The 16,347-nt window shown below is 39.9% G+C and overlaps 1 protein-coding gene across 1 annotated transcript; it reads left to right on the top strand.

Annotated features, from left to right (window-relative positions):
* The first annotated feature begins 886 nt into the window (after positions 1 to 886).
* HOXC4 (homeobox C4) lies at positions 887 to 12,145 on the top strand. The gene is made up of 2 exons (XM_064734672.1): positions 887 to 1,280; positions 11,823 to 12,145. Exons 1-2 carry the CDS (start codon positions 887 to 889, stop codon positions 12,143 to 12,145), a joined length of 717 nt encoding a protein of 238 aa, XP_064590742.1.
* The last annotated feature ends 4,202 nt before the right edge of the window (positions 12,146 to 16,347 follow it).

Here is a 16,347-nt window from a genome sequence, read left to right as displayed (position 1 = left end):
TCTGCTCCCTTATCCCTGATCTCAGTTAACCCCTTGCTCTCCCACTGTTTCCATCCCAATTTGGGTGAATTTTGTGGAATTTTCTCTCCCTTATCTCTGGCCTGGGATCTCTCCTCACCCTCCCACACTTCTCCATCCCAATTTGGTGAATTTTTGGATTTTCGCTCCTTATCCTGGCTTGATCTCCCCTACCCTCCCATTTCCTCACCAATTTGGGTGAATTTCATGGAGTTTCCTCCCTTATCCCAGACTGTACCCTCTCCCTCCAATTCCCACCATTTGGGTGAATTTCATGGAATTTTCGCTCCCTTATCCCTGGCCCGGGATCTCCCCTCACCTTTCCCTTATTCCCATCCCAATTTGGGTGAATTTTGTGGAATTTCTGCTCCCTTATCTCTGGCCTTGGATCTCCCCTCACCCTCCCACTCTTTCCCATCACAATTTGGGTGAATTTTGTGGAATTTTCTCTCCCTTATCCCTGACCTCAGTTAACCCCTTGCTCTCCCACTCTTTCCCATCCCAATTTGGGTGAATTTCATGGAGTTTCCGTTCCTTTTCCCCGCTCTGAGCCCTCCCCCGACCCGAACCTCCCCTCCCACCTCTCCCCACCCCGATTCTGGCGAATTTTCCGCCCCTTCCGGGCCCCCCCCGGCCCCGCTCTCCCTCCGCCCGTTTTTGGGTGAATTTCTCCCCTCTTTGGGTTCCTGATCCGGGGCCCGCGGCCCGGGCGCGCCATTGGCCGCGGCCGTCACATGGTGAAAGAAACTTTACGGGGCGAGGAGGAGGAGGAGGAGGAAGGAGGAGGAGGAGGAGGAGGAGGGAGGGAGGGCTTTATGGAGCAGAAAAACGACAAAGCGAGAAAAATTATTTCCCACTCCAGAAATTAATGATCATGAGCTCCTATTTGATGGACTCGAGCTACATCGATCCCAAGTTCCCGCCGTGCGAGGAGTACTCGCAGGGCAGTTACATCCCCGAGCCCGCCGCCGCCGCCGCCGCCGAGTTCTACGCGCACCGAGAACCGGGCGCGTTCGCTCCGCACCACGCGGAGCTCTTCGGGCCGGGCCGCGGAGCCTTCGGCGGCTGCGGAGGAGGAGGAGGAGGAGGAGGAGGAGGAGGAGGAGGAGGAGGAGGAGGGGGGGGGAGGCAGCACCTGGCGGAGAAGCCGCGGCTCTGCGAGCCCCCGGGCGGGCCCTGCGCGGAGCCCCAGGGCGGCGGAGGAGGAGCGGGGAAGGCGCCCGTGGTTTATCCGTGGATGAAGAAGATTCACGTGAGCAGCGGTAGGAACGGGGTGGGGGTAACGGGGATGGAGGGGAAATAACGGGGATAGGGGGGAAATAACGGGGAAATAACGGGGATAGGGGGAAATAACGGGGATAGGGAGGAAGTAACGGGGATAGGGAGGAAGTAACGGGGATGGGAGAAATAACGGGGATAGGGGGGAAATAACGGGGAAATAACGGGGATAGGGAGAAGTAACGAGGATGGGGAAATAACGGGGATAGGGAGGGAGTAACAGGGATGGGGGAAATAACGGGGATGGGGAAATAACGGGGATATAACGGGGATAAGGGGGAAATAGCGGGGAAGTAACGGGGATAGGAGAAATAACGGGGAATAACGGGGATAGGGAGGAAATAACGGGGATGGGGGGCAATAACGGGGATGGGGAACTAAGGGAATACGGGGATAGGAGAAATAACGGGGATATAACGGGGATAGGGAGGAAGTAACGGGGAAATAACGGGATAGGGCAGAAATAGCGGGGATAGGGAGGAAGTAACGGGGATGGGGGCAGAAACGGGGATGGGGAAATAACGGAGATAGGGGAAAAGGGATGGGGAAAATAACGGGATAGAGAATAACGGATAGGGGAGAAATAGCGGGGATAGGAGGAAATAACGGAGATAGGGGGAAATAACGGGGATAGAGGGAAAATAACGGGGATAGGGAAATAACGGGGATGGGGGGGAAATAACGGGGATGGGGAAATAACGGGGATAGGGAGGAAGTAACGGGGAAATAACGGGGATGGGTTTTTGGGGGGGTGGGAGCGGGCCCGGGTCCGGGGGGGGGTGAGAGAAACAAGTTTGGGTTCGGGTTGGGGCTCCTTCATCATCCTCACTCCATTCAATAACTGCGTTCATGCCTTTGGGCTCCTTCATCATCCTCACCCTGCTCAGAAAGAACTTTATCGCCTTCATCACCCTCACTCTGTGCTCAGAAATCACTTTATTTCCTTCATCATCCTCACCCTGCTCAAAAATCACTTTATTTCCTTCATCATCCTCACTCCTCTGCTCAAAACTAACTTTTGGTTCGGGTTTGGGCTCCTTCATCATCCTCACGGCTCTGATCAGAAACAGCTTCGGGTTTGGGGTCCTTCATCATCCTCACCCTGCTCAGAAATCACTTTTATTTCCTTCATCATCCTCACTCCTCTGCTCAAAACCAACTTTTGGTTCAGGTTTGGGCTCCTTCATCATCCTCACTGCTCTGATCAGAAAGAACTTTGTTTTCCCTCATCATCCTCATTTCTCTGCTCAAAGATCACTTTATTTCCTTCATCATCCTCACCCTGCTCAAAAATCACTTTATTTCCTTCATCATCCTCACTGCTCCGATCAAACATAGCTTCGGGTTCGGTTCAGGTCCTTCATTCCTCACTGTGCTCAGAAATCGCTTCATTTCCTTCATCATCCTCACTCCTCTGCTCCAAAATCACTTTATTTTTGCCTTTGGTTTCCCTCATCATCCTCACTAAAATCAATAAAAATCACTTTATTTCCTTCATCATCCTCACCCTGCTCAAAACTAACTTTTGTTCGGGTTCGGGCTCCTTCATCATCTCACTCCATTCAATAACTGTATTCATGCCTTTGGGCTCCATCATCATCATCCTCACGGCTCTGCTCAAAAATCACTTTATTTTTGGCTTTGGTTTCCTTCATCATCCTCGCTCTGTTCAAATACAACTCCGGGTTCAGCTTTGCTTCCCTCATCATCCTCACTCCATTCAATAACTTTATTTTTGCCTTTGGTTTCCCTCATCATCCTCACTAAAATCAATAAAAATCACTTTATTTTCTTCATCATCCTCACTAAAATCAATAAAAACTTCAGTCCCGGCTTTGCTTTCCTTCATCATCCTCACTCCATTCAATAATTTTATTTTTCCCTTAAATTTCCCTCCCCATCCCCATTTTGTTCCCAAATAATTTTATTTTTCCCTTAAATTTCCCTCCCCATCCCCATTTTGTTCCCAAATAATTTTATTTTTCCCTTTAATTTCCCTCATCATCCCCATTTTGTCCCAAAATAACTTTATTTTTTCTTTAATTTCCCTCCCCATCCCCATTTTGTTCCCAAATAATTTTATTTTTCCCTTTAATTTCCCTCATCATCCCCATTTTGTCCCAAAATAATTTTATTTTTCCCTCCCCATCCCCATTTTGTCCCAAAATAATTTTATTTTTTCTTTAATTTCCCTCCCCATCCCCATTTTGTCCCAAAATAACTTTATTTTTTCTTTAATTTCCCTCCTCATCCCCATTTTGTCCCAAAATAACTTTATTTTTTCTTTAATTTCCCTCCCCAAGCCCATTTTGTCCCAAAATAACTTTATTTTTTCTTTAATTTCCCTCATCATCCCCATTTTGTTCCCAAATAATTTTATTTTTCCCTTTAATTTCCCTCCCCATCCCCATTTTGTCCCAAATAACTTTATTTTTGCCTCATTTCCCTCCCTGCCCATAAATAACTTTATTTTCGCCTCATTTCCTGCACTTTTCACTCTCCCCGCCCAAAACAACTTTATTTTCACCGCTGCCCCCGGTTCCCCTCACCCTGTTAAAAAATAACTTTATTTCTTTATTTTCTGCCCCTTTTCGCCCGGATTTCACCCCTGTCCCTGTTAAAAATTAACTTTATTTTCACTTTGTTTTCCTGCGCCATCCTCGCTCTTTTCTCAGCCAAAAATTCGCTTTATTCCTTTGATTTCTCGGCCAAAAATTCACTTTATTTCTCCTCCTCCAACCCTGTTTTCCTGTCCCTGTCCCTGTTAAAAAAATGACTTTATTTTCCTCTAAAAATCAACTTTATTTCTCCTCTTTTCCCCATTTTTCCCCCCCAAAAAAATAACTTTATTTTTACCTCTGTGCCTCCTTTCCTTCCCCATCCTCTCTGCTATAAAATCAATTTATTTTTGCCTTTGTCCCGGCTAAAAATGAACTTTTTTCCCCTCCTCATCCTCCCTCTATTCTCCACCCAAAATTCACTTTATTTCCCCTTTGATTTCCCTCCCCATCCTCAATTTATTCTCCGTTCAAAATTCACTTTATTCCCATTTTTTCACCCATTTCCCTCCCTATTCTGAATTTATTCTCCACCCAAAATTCCCTTTATTTTCCCCTTTTTTCACTCATTTCCCTCCCCATCCTCACCCCATTATCGATCAAAAAATAACTTTATTTTTGCCTTTGATTTCCCTCCCCATCCTCAATTTATTCTCCGTTTAAAATTCACTTTATTCCCCTTTTTTCCACCCATTTCCCCCCCAGAAATTCCCTTTATTTTCCCCTTTTTCCACCCATTTTCCCCCCAGAAATTCCCTTTATTTTCCCCTTTTTTTCGCCCATTTCTCTCCCCATCCCCACTCAGTTCTCTATCAAAAATTCACTTTATTTTCCATCCAAAATTCACTTTATTCCCCACCCAAAATTCACTTTATTCCCCCTTTTTCCACCCATTTCCCCCCAGAAATTCACTTTATTTCCCCCTTTTTTTCACCGATTTCCCTCCCATCCCCACTCAATTCTCTATCAAAAATTCACTTTATTTCCCTCCCAAAATTCACTTTATTCCCCTTTTTTCCACCCATTTCCCCCTCAGAAATTCACTTTATTTCCCCTTTTTTTCACCCATTTCCCCCCCAGAAATTCCCTTTATTTTCCCCCTTTTTTTCACCCATTTCCCTCCCCATCCCCACTCAATTCTCTATCAAAAATTCACTTTATTTCCCTCCCAAAATTCACTTTATTCCCCCTTTTTTCCACCCATTTCCCCCTCAGAAATTCCCTTTATTTTCCCCTTTTTTTCACTGATTTCCCCCTCAGAAATTCCCTTTATTTTCCCCTTTTTTTCACCGATTTCCCTCCCCATCCCCACTCAATTCTCTATCAAAAATTCACTTTATTTCCCCACCCAAAATTCACTTTATTCCCCCTTTTTCCACCCATTTCCCCCCTAGAAATTCCCTTTATTTTTCCCCTTTTTTTCACCGATTTCCCTCCCCATCCCCACTCAATTCTCTATCAAAAATTCACTTTATTTCCCTCCCAAAATTCACTTTATTCCCCTTTTTTCCACCCATTTCCCCTCCAGAAATTCCCTTTATTTTCCCCTTTTTTTCACCTTTTTCCCTCCAGAAATTCCCTTTATTTTCCCCTTTTTTTCACTGATTTCCCCCCCAGAAATTCCCTTTATTTCCCCCTTTTTTTCACTGATTTCCCTCCCCATCCCCACTCAATTCTCTATCAAAAATTCACTTTATTTTCCATCCAAAATTCACTTTATTCCCCACCCAAAATTCACTTTATTCCCCACCCAAAATTCACTTTATTCCCCCTTTTTTTTCACCCATTTCCCCCCCAGAAATTCCCTTTATTTTCCCCTTTTTTTCACCGATTTCTCTCCCCATCCCCACTCAATTCTCTATCAAAAATTCACTTTATTTTCCACCCAAAATTCACTTTATTCCCCCTTTTTTTCACCCATTTCCCCTCCAGAAATTCCCTTTATTTTCCCCTTTTTTTCACTGACTTCCCTCCCCATCCCCACTCAATTCTCTATCAAAAATTCACTTTATTTCCCTCCCAAAATTCACTTTATTCCCCTTTTTTTCACCCATTTCCCCTCCAGAAATTCACTTTATTTTCCACTTTTTTTCACTGATTTCCCCCTCAGAAATTCCCTTTATTTTTCCCTTTTTTTCACTGATTTCCCTCCCCATCCCCACTCAATTCTCTATCAAAAATTCACTTTATTTCCCATCCAAAATTCACTTTATTCCCCCTTTTTCCACCCATTTCCCCCTCAGAAATTCCCTTTATTTCCCCCTCCCTCTCCCCATTCCCGCCCCGGGCGATTTGGATTTTTTGGGGATTTTTTGGGGATTATTTTGGGATTTTTTTGGGATGTTTTTGGGATGTTTTTGGGATTTTTTTGGGTTTATTTTTGGGTTTTTCCGGGCTTTCCCAGGGCGGGATTTACGATGCCAGCGGGAAATTACACCCGCCATAAATTCGCTTTTTTATGGCCGCGATCCGCGGGCAGCGGCGCCGCCGGGATCCCGCAATAATTCACTTTTTATTCACTTTTTATTCACTTTTTATTCACTTTTTATTCACTTTTTATTCACTTTTTATTCGCCTTTTATTCGCGTTTTATTCCCGTTTTATTCCCTTTTTAATTCGCGTTCCTGCGGCCGGGGAAGCCCCGGGCGGGGAATCCCGGGCGAGTTTTGGGGTCGGAAACGGCGATTTTGGGGTTTTTAATTGGGATTTTGGGGGCTGAAATCGGAATTTCGGGGGTTGAAATCGCGATTTTGGGGGTTTTAATCGGAATTTCGGGGTTTTTAATTGGGATTTTGGGGTTTAAAATGGGGATTTTGGGGTTTTTAATCGGGATTTTGGGGTTTTTAATCGGGATTTTGGGGTTTAAAATGGGGATTTTGGGGTCTTAAATCGGAATTTCGGGGTTTTAATCGGGATTTTGGGGGTTGAAATCGGGATTTTGGGGTTTTTAATCGGAATTTCGGGGTTTTTAATTGGGATTTTGGGGTTTGAAATCGGAATTTCGGGGTTTGAAATGGGGATTTTGGGGTTTTTAATCGGGACTTTAAATCGGGGTTTTGGGGTTTTTAATTGGGATTTTGGGGTTTAAATCGGAATTTCGGGTTTTTAATCGGGGTTTTGGGGTTTTAATCGGAATTTCGGGGTCTTTAATTGGGATCTTGGGGATTTAAATGGGGATTTTGGGATTGAAATGGGGATTTTGGGGTTTTTATTGGGATTTTAAATCGGGGTTTTGGGGTTTTTAATTGGGATTTTGGGGTTCTTAATCGGATTTTGGGGTTTTTAATTGGAATTTCGGGGTTTTTAATTGGGATTTTGGGGTCTTAAATTGGGATCTTGGGAATTTAAATGGGGATTTTGGGGTTTGAAATGGGGATTTCGGGGTTTTTAATCGGAATTTCGGGGTTTTTAATTGGGATTTTGGGGGTTGAAATCGCGATTTTGGGGTCTTAAATCGGATTTTCGGGGTTTTTAATTGGGATTTTGGGGATTTAAATGGGGTTTTTGGGGTTTAAAATGGGAATTTCGGGGTTTTTAATCGGGATTTTGGGGGTTGAAATCGCGATTTTGGGATCTTAAATCGGAATTTCGGGGGTTTTAATCAGGATTTAGGAGTTTTTAATTGGGATTTTGGGGTTTTAAATGGGGATTTTGAGGTTTGAAATGGGGATTTTGGGGTTTTTAATCGGGATTTTAAATCGGCATTTTGGGGTTTTTAATCGGCATTTTGGGGTTTAAATCGGAATTTCGGGGTTTTTAATCGGGATTTTGGGGGTTGAAATCGCGATTTTGGGGGTTTTAATTGGGATTTTGGGGTTTCTAATTGGGATTTAAATGGGGATTTTGAGGTTTGAAATGGGGATTTTGGGTTTTTTTTATCGGGATTTTAAATCGGGATTTTGGGGATTTAAAATCGGGATTTGAGGGTTTTTAATTGGGATTTTGGGGGTTGGAATCGGGATTTTGGGGGGTTTTATCGGGATTTTGGGGTTTTTTATCGGGATTTTAAATCGGGATTTTAAATCGGGTTTTTGGGGGTTTTTAACCGGGATTTTGGGGGTTTAAGTCGGGATTTGGGGGATTTTTATCGGGATTTTAAACCGGGATTTTGGGATCTTAAATCGGGATTTTGGGGTTTGAAATCGCGATTTTGGTGTTTTTAAATTGGGATTTTGGGGTTTGAAATCGGCATTTTGGGTGTTTTTGTTGGGATTTTGGGATTTGAAATTGGGATCGCGGGGTTTAAATTCTGATTTTGGGGTTTTTACTCCGATTTTGGGGTTTTCATAGGAATTTTGGGGGTTTTTTAATCGGGATTTTGGGGCTTTACATCGGGATTTTGGGGGTTTTTATCGGGATTTCAGGGGTTTTTACTCCGATTTTGGGTTTTTAAATCGGAATTTTGGGGGTTTTAATCGGGATTTTGGGGTTTGCGCTCACGGGGTGGCTCCGGAGCTCCCGAGTGGTTCTTGGGGGATTTGGGGTTTATTTGGGTTTATTTGGGTTTAAATTTGGTTTCTTTTGGTGTTTTTGGTGCCTTGGGTTTTCTTCTCTGTCTCCGTTATTTCCTGATTTATTCATTTCATGGGATTTCATTTTTTTCCCCGGTTTTTTTTGTGCCTTGGGTTTTCTTCTTGTCCTCTTCGCCTTTATTTATTTATTTCATGTAAATTTATTTTCCATGATTTTTCGTGTGTTGGGGTTTTTTTCTTCTCCTTCTCCTCTTCCTTATTTATTTATTTCATGTAAATTCCTTTTTTTCCCCATTTTTTTGTGTGTTGGGTTTTCTTTTCCTCCTCCTTTCCCTCTTTATTTATATATTTTTACATTTTTTAAAATGCTTTTCTTTTGCCCCTTGGGTTTTCTTCTCCTTCTCCCTTTCCTCCTTATTCTTTTTTTTTAATTTTAATTTTTTTCACTTTTTTCATCTGTTGGTTTTTCTCCTCTCTCGCTCCTTTCCTTCCTTCTTTATTTATTTATTTATTATTTTAATTTATTTTTTTTTTCCGATTTTTTCGTGCGCTGGGTTTTCTTCTCCTTCTCCTTTCTTTCCTTATTAATTTTTTTAAAATTGAATTTTTCCGGGTTTTTGTCCATTGCCTTTTCTTCTCCTTGTCCTTTCCTTCCTCATTTATTGACTTTTTAAATTTCTTTTTTCCTCTGTTGGGTTTTCTTCTCCTTCTCCTTTCCGTCCTTTATTTATTTATTTTATTCCAATTTATTTCTATTTTGTCCATTGCGTTTTCTTCTCTCTCTCCTTCCCTTCCTTATTTATTTATTAAATTTTAATTTAATTTTGATGCTTTTTCCTCTGTAGAGTTTTCCTCTCATTCTCCTTCCCTTCCTTATTTTTTTTTTATTTTATTTTATTTTATTTTATTTTATTTTATTTTATTTTATTTTATTTTATTTTATTTTATTTTTATTTTTATTTTATTTTATTTTTCCGGGTTTTTTTTTGCTCCATTGCATTTTCTTCTCCTTTCCGCCTTTTATTTATTTTTTTTTAAATTTATTTTTTCATTTTTTTTATTTTATCCTTTGGTTTTTCTTCTCCTTCTCCTTTTCTTCCTTTATTTATTTTTTATTTTAATTTTTTCCCACTTTTATTTTGTCCGTTGGGTTTTCTTCTCCTTCTCCTTTGCTGCCTTTTTAAATTTCATTTTTTTGTGTGATTTTTTCGTTTCTTTCCTTTATTTTTTTCCTCTGTTTTTTTTTTGCCTTGTTTTCTTTTTATTTATTTATTTTTCATTGCACATTTTTGTTTATTGAATTTTTTTACTGTTTTCTTTCCTCGCCGTGTTTTTCTCCGTCCGTTTGATTCTTTTTTTGTGGGGATTTTTTTGCCTTTATTTGATTTATTTGGCGTGGGGTTCTTTCCGTATTTCACAATTTTATTTTTGTCCTTTTTATTGTTAATCCGAATATTTGCTGTGGTTTTTCTGTTTATTTGATTCTTTATTCTGTTTTTTTCCCCATTAATTTCATATTTTGGCCTTTTTTCCCTGCTTACCAACTTTATTTCTTTATTTTATTAATTTTATTTTTCCCCATGCTGTTTCCATTATTCTGATTATTTCTTAATATTTTTCTTTTTACCTATTTTTTTCCTATTTATTTTTCTGTTAACCTTCATTTTTGCCTGTTTTTTTCCCCAGTTAACCTCATTTTTTTCCCTATTTTTTTCCCTTTTAACCTCATTTTTTCTGCATTTTTTCCCTTCATTTTTGTGCCTGTTATTTTCACGTTATCCTCATTTCCCCCCCGTTTCCATTGTTCTGTTAACCCGATTTTTTCTGCATTTTTCTTTCCCATTAATTTTTTTTTCACTGTATTTATGTTTCTATTAACCTGATTTTTGGTGGTTTTTCTTTCCCTATTAATTTGAATTTTTCTTTTTTATTTTTGACTCTTTTTCCCCCTTTCCCTCCCTTTATTTCCCCTTTCATTCCCCCTTCCCCCCATTTATTCCCCCTAGATATTTCCCCTTTTTTCCCCATACACCCCCCTATAATTTTCCCCCTTTCCCCCCAAATAATTTTTCCCTTTTTCCTATAATTTTTCCCTTACACCCTCAATAATTTCTCCCTATAATTCCCCCCTTTTTTTTGCCTATAATTTTTTCCCCCTTTTTTCCCCATACCCCCTTTATTTTTTTCCTTTTCCCCCCCTTTTTTTCCCCTATACACTCCTGCATTTTTCCTTTTTTCCCTATACATCCCCCTATAATTCCCCCAATTTTTCCTCCTCTTTTTCCCTATATAACCCCCTATGATTTCCCCATTTTCCCCACAGTGAACCCCAATTTCTCGGGCTCGGAGCCCAAGCGCTCGCGCACGGCCTACACGCGGCCTACACACAAATTTCACTGATTTTTTCCATTTTTCCCCATTTTTCCCCAATTTCACTAATATTTCCCTCGATTTTCCCCAATTTCATAATTTTCCCCCAATTTCACTGATTTCCCATTTTGCCCACGTGAACCAATTTCACTGATTTTCCCCCATTTTCCCCACAGTGAACCCCAATTTCTCTGGGTCGGAGCCCAAGCGCTCCCGCACGGCCTACACGCGGCCTACACACAAATTTCACTGATTTTCCTCCATTTTCCCGCATTTTTCACTAATTTTCCCCCATTTTCCCCCAATTTCACTAATTTTCCCCCATTTCCCCCACAGTGAACCCCAATCTCACTAATTTTTCCCATTTTTTTTCCCCACAGTGAACCCCAATTTCTCGGGCTCGGAGCCCAAGTGCTCCCTCACGGCCTACACACGAATTCCACTGATTTTCCCCCATTTTTCCCCCAATTTCACTAATTTTCCCCCAATTTCACTAATATTTCCCCAATTTCACTGATTTTCCCCCATTTCCCCCACAGTGAACCCCAATTTCTCTGGGTCGGAGCCCAAGCGCTCCCGCACGGCCTACACGCGGCCTACACACGAATTTCACTGTTTTTCCCCCATTTTTCACTAATTTTCCCCCATTTTCCCCCATTTTTCCCCATTTTCCCCCCATTTTCCCCATTTTTTCCCCAATTTCACTAATATTTCCCACTTCATGATTTTTCCCCACAGTGAACCCCAATTTCTCGGCTCGGAGCCCAAGTGCTGCCACATGCCTACACGGGCCTACACAAAACGAATTTCACTGATTTTCCCCCATTTTTCCCCATTTTTCACTACTTTTCCCCCATTTTTCCATTCACCGATTTTCCCCCATTTTTTCCCACATAAACCCCAATTTCACTGATTTCCCCACAGTGAACCCCAATTTCTCGGGTCGGAGCCCAAGTGCTCCCACATGGCCTACACGTGGCCTACACACGAATTTCACTATTTTTTCCCGATTTTTCCCCATTTTTCACCTAATAATCCCCATTTTCCCCACAGTGAACCCCAATTCACTAATATTTTCCCCACAGTGAACCCCAATTTCACTGATTTTCCCCCATTTCCCCCACAGTGAACCCCAATTTCTCGGGCTCGGAGCCCAAGCGCTCCCGCACGGCCTACACGCGCCAGCAGGTTCTGGAATTAGAGAAGGAATTCCACTACAACCGGTACCTGACGCGGCGGCGCCGCATCGAGATCGCGCATGCGCTGAGCCTGAGCGAGCGCCAGATCAAGATCTGGTTCCAGAACCGGCGCATGAAGTGGAAGAAGGATCATCGGCTGCCCAACACCAAAACCCGCGCGGCGGCACCGGCGCCGCCCGAGCCGCCCCCGAACCCCAACGGGAACCCGGGCCCGGGCCCGGAGCCGCCCGCCGACATCACCCGCTTGTAACGGGAACGGGGATCCGAGCGGAAATGGCGGAAATTCCGCGGTTTTCTGCGCGGGTTGTGGAGGAAATTCGGATTTTTCTACCTGGGTTATAGCAGAAATTTTAAAAATTCGGATTTTTCTGCACAGATTGTAGCGGAAATTCGGATTTTTCTGCTTGAGTTATGAGGAAAATCCGGATTTTTCTACCTGGGTTATGAAGAAAATTCGGTTTTTTCTGCCCAGGTTGTAGCAGAAATTCAGAATTTTCTGCCCTGGTTACGGTGGAAATTCGGATTTTTCTGCCCAGGTTGTAGCAGGAATTCGGAAAATTTAGGATTTTCTGCCCTGGTTGTAGCAGAAATTCGGAAAATTCAGGATTTTCTGCCCTGGTTGTAGCAGAAATTCGGAAAATTCAGAATTTTCTGCGCGGGTTGTAGAGGAAATTCGGATTTTTCTGCCCTGGTTGTAGGGGAAATTCCGAATATTCGGATTTTTCTGCACGGGTTATGAGGAAAATTTGGATTTTTCTGCCTTGGTTACGGTGGAAATTCGGAATTTTCTGCCCAGGTTGTAGCAGGAATTCGGAAAATTCAGGATTTTCTGCCCTGGTTGTAGGGGAAATTCCGAAAATTCGGATTTTTCTGCCCAGGTTGTAGCAGGAATTCGGAAAATTCAGGATTTTCTGCCCAGGTTGTAGCAGAAATTCGGATTTTTCTGCCCTGGTTGTAGCAGAAATTCGGATTTTTCTGCCTGGGTTATAAAGAAATTTTTAAAATTCGGATTTTTCTGCACAGACTGTAGCGGAAATTCGGATTTTTCTGCTTGGGTTATGAGGAAAATTCGGATTTTCTACCTGGGTTATGAGGAAAAGTCGGATTGTTTCTGCCCTGGGTTATGAGGAAAATTCGGATTTGTCTTCCCAGGTTGTAGAGGAAATTCGGATTTTTCTACTTGGGTTATGAGGAAAAATTCAATTTTTCTGCCAAGGTTGTAGAGGAAATTCGGATTTTTCTTCCCAGGTTGTAGCAGGAATTGAGAAAAAAAAATCTGTATTTTTCTGCCCTGGGTTGTACAGGAAATTCGGATTTTTCTGCCCTGGTTACGGTGGAAATTCGGAATTTTCTGCCCTGGTTGTAGGGAGATTCCGAAAATTCGGATTTTTCTGCACGGGTTGTAGAGGAAATTCGGATTTTTCTGCCTGGTTGTAGCAGGAATTGAAAAAAAAAAAATCTGTATTTTTCTGCCCTGGGTTGTACAGAAAATTTGGATTTTTCTGCTCAGGTTGTAGCAGAAATTCAGATTTTCCTGCCCTGGTTACGGTGGAAATTCGGATTTTCCTGCCCTGGTTACGGTGGAAATTCGGATTTTTCTGCCCAGGTTGTAGCAGGAATTCGGAAAATTCAGGATTTTCTGCCCTGGTTGTACAGGAAATTCAGATTTTTCTGCCTGGGTTATAAAGAAAAAATCGGAAAATTCGGATTTTTCTGCACAAGGTGCAGCAAAAATGCAGAAAATTTCGATTTTCGGTGCGGGCTGTAGCGAAAAAGTCAGAAAACTCGGATTTTTCTGCCCTGATTACAGTGGAAATTCGGATTTTTCTACCCGGCTTGTAGGGAAAAATTCGGAAAATTCGGATTTTTCTGCCCGGGTTGTAGCGGAAATTCGTATTTTTCTGCCTTGGTTGTAGAGGAAATTCAGATTTTTCTGCCTGGGTTATAAAGAAAAAGTACGAAAATTCGGATTTTTCTACCTGGGTTATAGCAGAAATTTTTAAAATTCGGATTTTTCTGCACAGATTGTAACGAAAATTCGGATTTTTCTTCTTGGGTTATGAGGAAAATTTGGATTTTTCTGCCTTGGTTGTAGAGGAAATTCAGATTTTTCTGCCTGGGTTATAAAGAAAAAGTACGAAAATTCGGATTTTTCTACCTGGGTTATAGCAGAAATTTTAAAAATTCGGATTTTTCTGCACAGATTGTAGCGGAAATTCGGATTTTTCTGCTTGGGTTATGAGGAAAATTCGGATTTTTCTGCCCTGGTTGTAACGGGAATTCCAGTTTTCCACATGGGCTGGGATGGGAAATTCGGATTTTTAGAAAAGTTCCGATTTTCCCGCCCAGATTAGAACAGAAATTCGGATTTTCCCACCAGGTTACAATGAAAATTTCGAATTTCCAGCCCAGCTTTTGAGGAAAAATCCGAATTTCCCACCCCAAAAATCGGCGCCGTGCGGGGCCTGTGGCTCTGATAGATTCTAATATATAAATCTCTATATTTGGGGTTTTCACCTTGTTTTGGGGTGCGAGGAACTCCATTATTATTATTATTATTATTATTATTATTATTATTATTATTATTCCCCCCTACGTGTCAAAACTCAACCCCTTTTTAAGATTCTCCTGATTATTTAAAAGTATTTTTAAATGATGATTTATTATTATTATTATTGTAATTTTATTAATCCCCTGTGCGTGTCATAACTTGACCCCACTTTAAACTCTCCCAGTCATTATTAATTATTTTAATTATTATTTTATTAATCCCCCGCGTGTCAAAACTTGGCCCCTCTTTAAATCATCCCAATTATTATTCATATTTAATTATTTTAATTATTCTTTTATTCATCCCCTGTGCGTGTCAAAACTCGACCCCGCTTTAAATTCCCCCGATTATTGTCATTATTAATAATTAATTATTTTAATTATTACTTAATTAACCCTCCTCCTTTTTTAGCTGCATGTCGGAGGTCGCATGAGCCCAGGTGGCCGCACCTGGAGAAACTTTCCAAAAACGGGTTTTTCACCCCTTTTTCAGGGCTTTATTTATTTTTAATTTATTTTCTATTTATTTTCTATTTATTTTCTATTTATTTCGGGGTGTGGGAAACCCTGGGGGGGTTTAGGGAAAACTTTGGGGGGGGTCTGGAGGGCGAAAAACACAGAAAAATTTCAAAATAAATCAAATATTGTGATTTTTTCAAAAACGCTGAAAAATCCCAATTTTGGGAGTGGGAAGGGAGGAGAAATTTAAAAAAAAAAACCAGGCCCGAGGGTGCAAAAAAAGGCGAAAATTCAATTTATTTGCCCCAAAACGCCGCTCGGAGGGGGTTTTGTGGTGGATTTTTTTTGTGTTTTTCAGGCGGAAAAAATGCAAAAATGGAATTATTGAATTTCCCCCCTCCTGCTCGGTGTAAAACTGCAATAAAAAGGGAATTTTGGTGCGTTCTGTGACGGTCTCGGTGTCAATAAAAGCGCTCGGTGTGAATTTGTTTTATTCCCGTGTCTGGTGGTTTTTATTTCAAAGCCCCAAATCCCCTCCAAACCCGCCCCAAAAAAATGGATAAAATTATTGAAATCATTTTTTATATAGATGAAAAAATGTTATATATATATAATTATATACATACACACATATATATGTATATACATAATTATATGCATATACACATATATATGTATATATATAATTATATATATAATTATATGTATATACACACATATATGTATATATTATATATATTTATATACATATATAAATATATATGTATAGATAATTATATATATAATTATATACATATACACATATATATATTTATATAATTATATATATAATTATATACATATACACATATATATGTATATATATAATTATATATATAATTATATACATATCCACATATATATGTATTTATATAATTATATATATAATTATATGCATATACACATATATATGTATATTATTAATTATATAAAAAATTATAACATATACACACATATTGTATATATAAAATTATATATATATAATTATATATATATACACACATATATGTATAGATAATTATATATATAATTATATACATACACACATATATATGTATATACATAATTATATATATAATTATATACATATACACACATATATGTATATATTATATATATTTATATACATATACACATATATATGTATTTATATAATTATATATATAATTATATGCATATACACACATATATGTATATATAATTATATATATAATTATATACATGTACACATATACATGTATAGATAATTATATATATAATTATATGCATATACACATATGTATATATATAATTATATATATATAATTATATACATATACACACATATATGTATATATATAATTATATATATAATTATATATATACACACATATATGTATATGTAATTATATATATAATTATATG

This window comes from Zonotrichia leucophrys, chromosome 29 (assembly GCF_028769735.1).
Source record: "Zonotrichia leucophrys gambelii isolate GWCS_2022_RI chromosome 29, RI_Zleu_2.0, whole genome shotgun sequence".
Lineage (NCBI taxonomy): Eukaryota > Metazoa > Chordata > Aves > Passeriformes > Passerellidae > Zonotrichia > Zonotrichia leucophrys.
The sequence above is the reverse complement of the archived record's forward strand: the minus strand, read 5'-3'. Positions and strand labels throughout refer to the sequence as shown.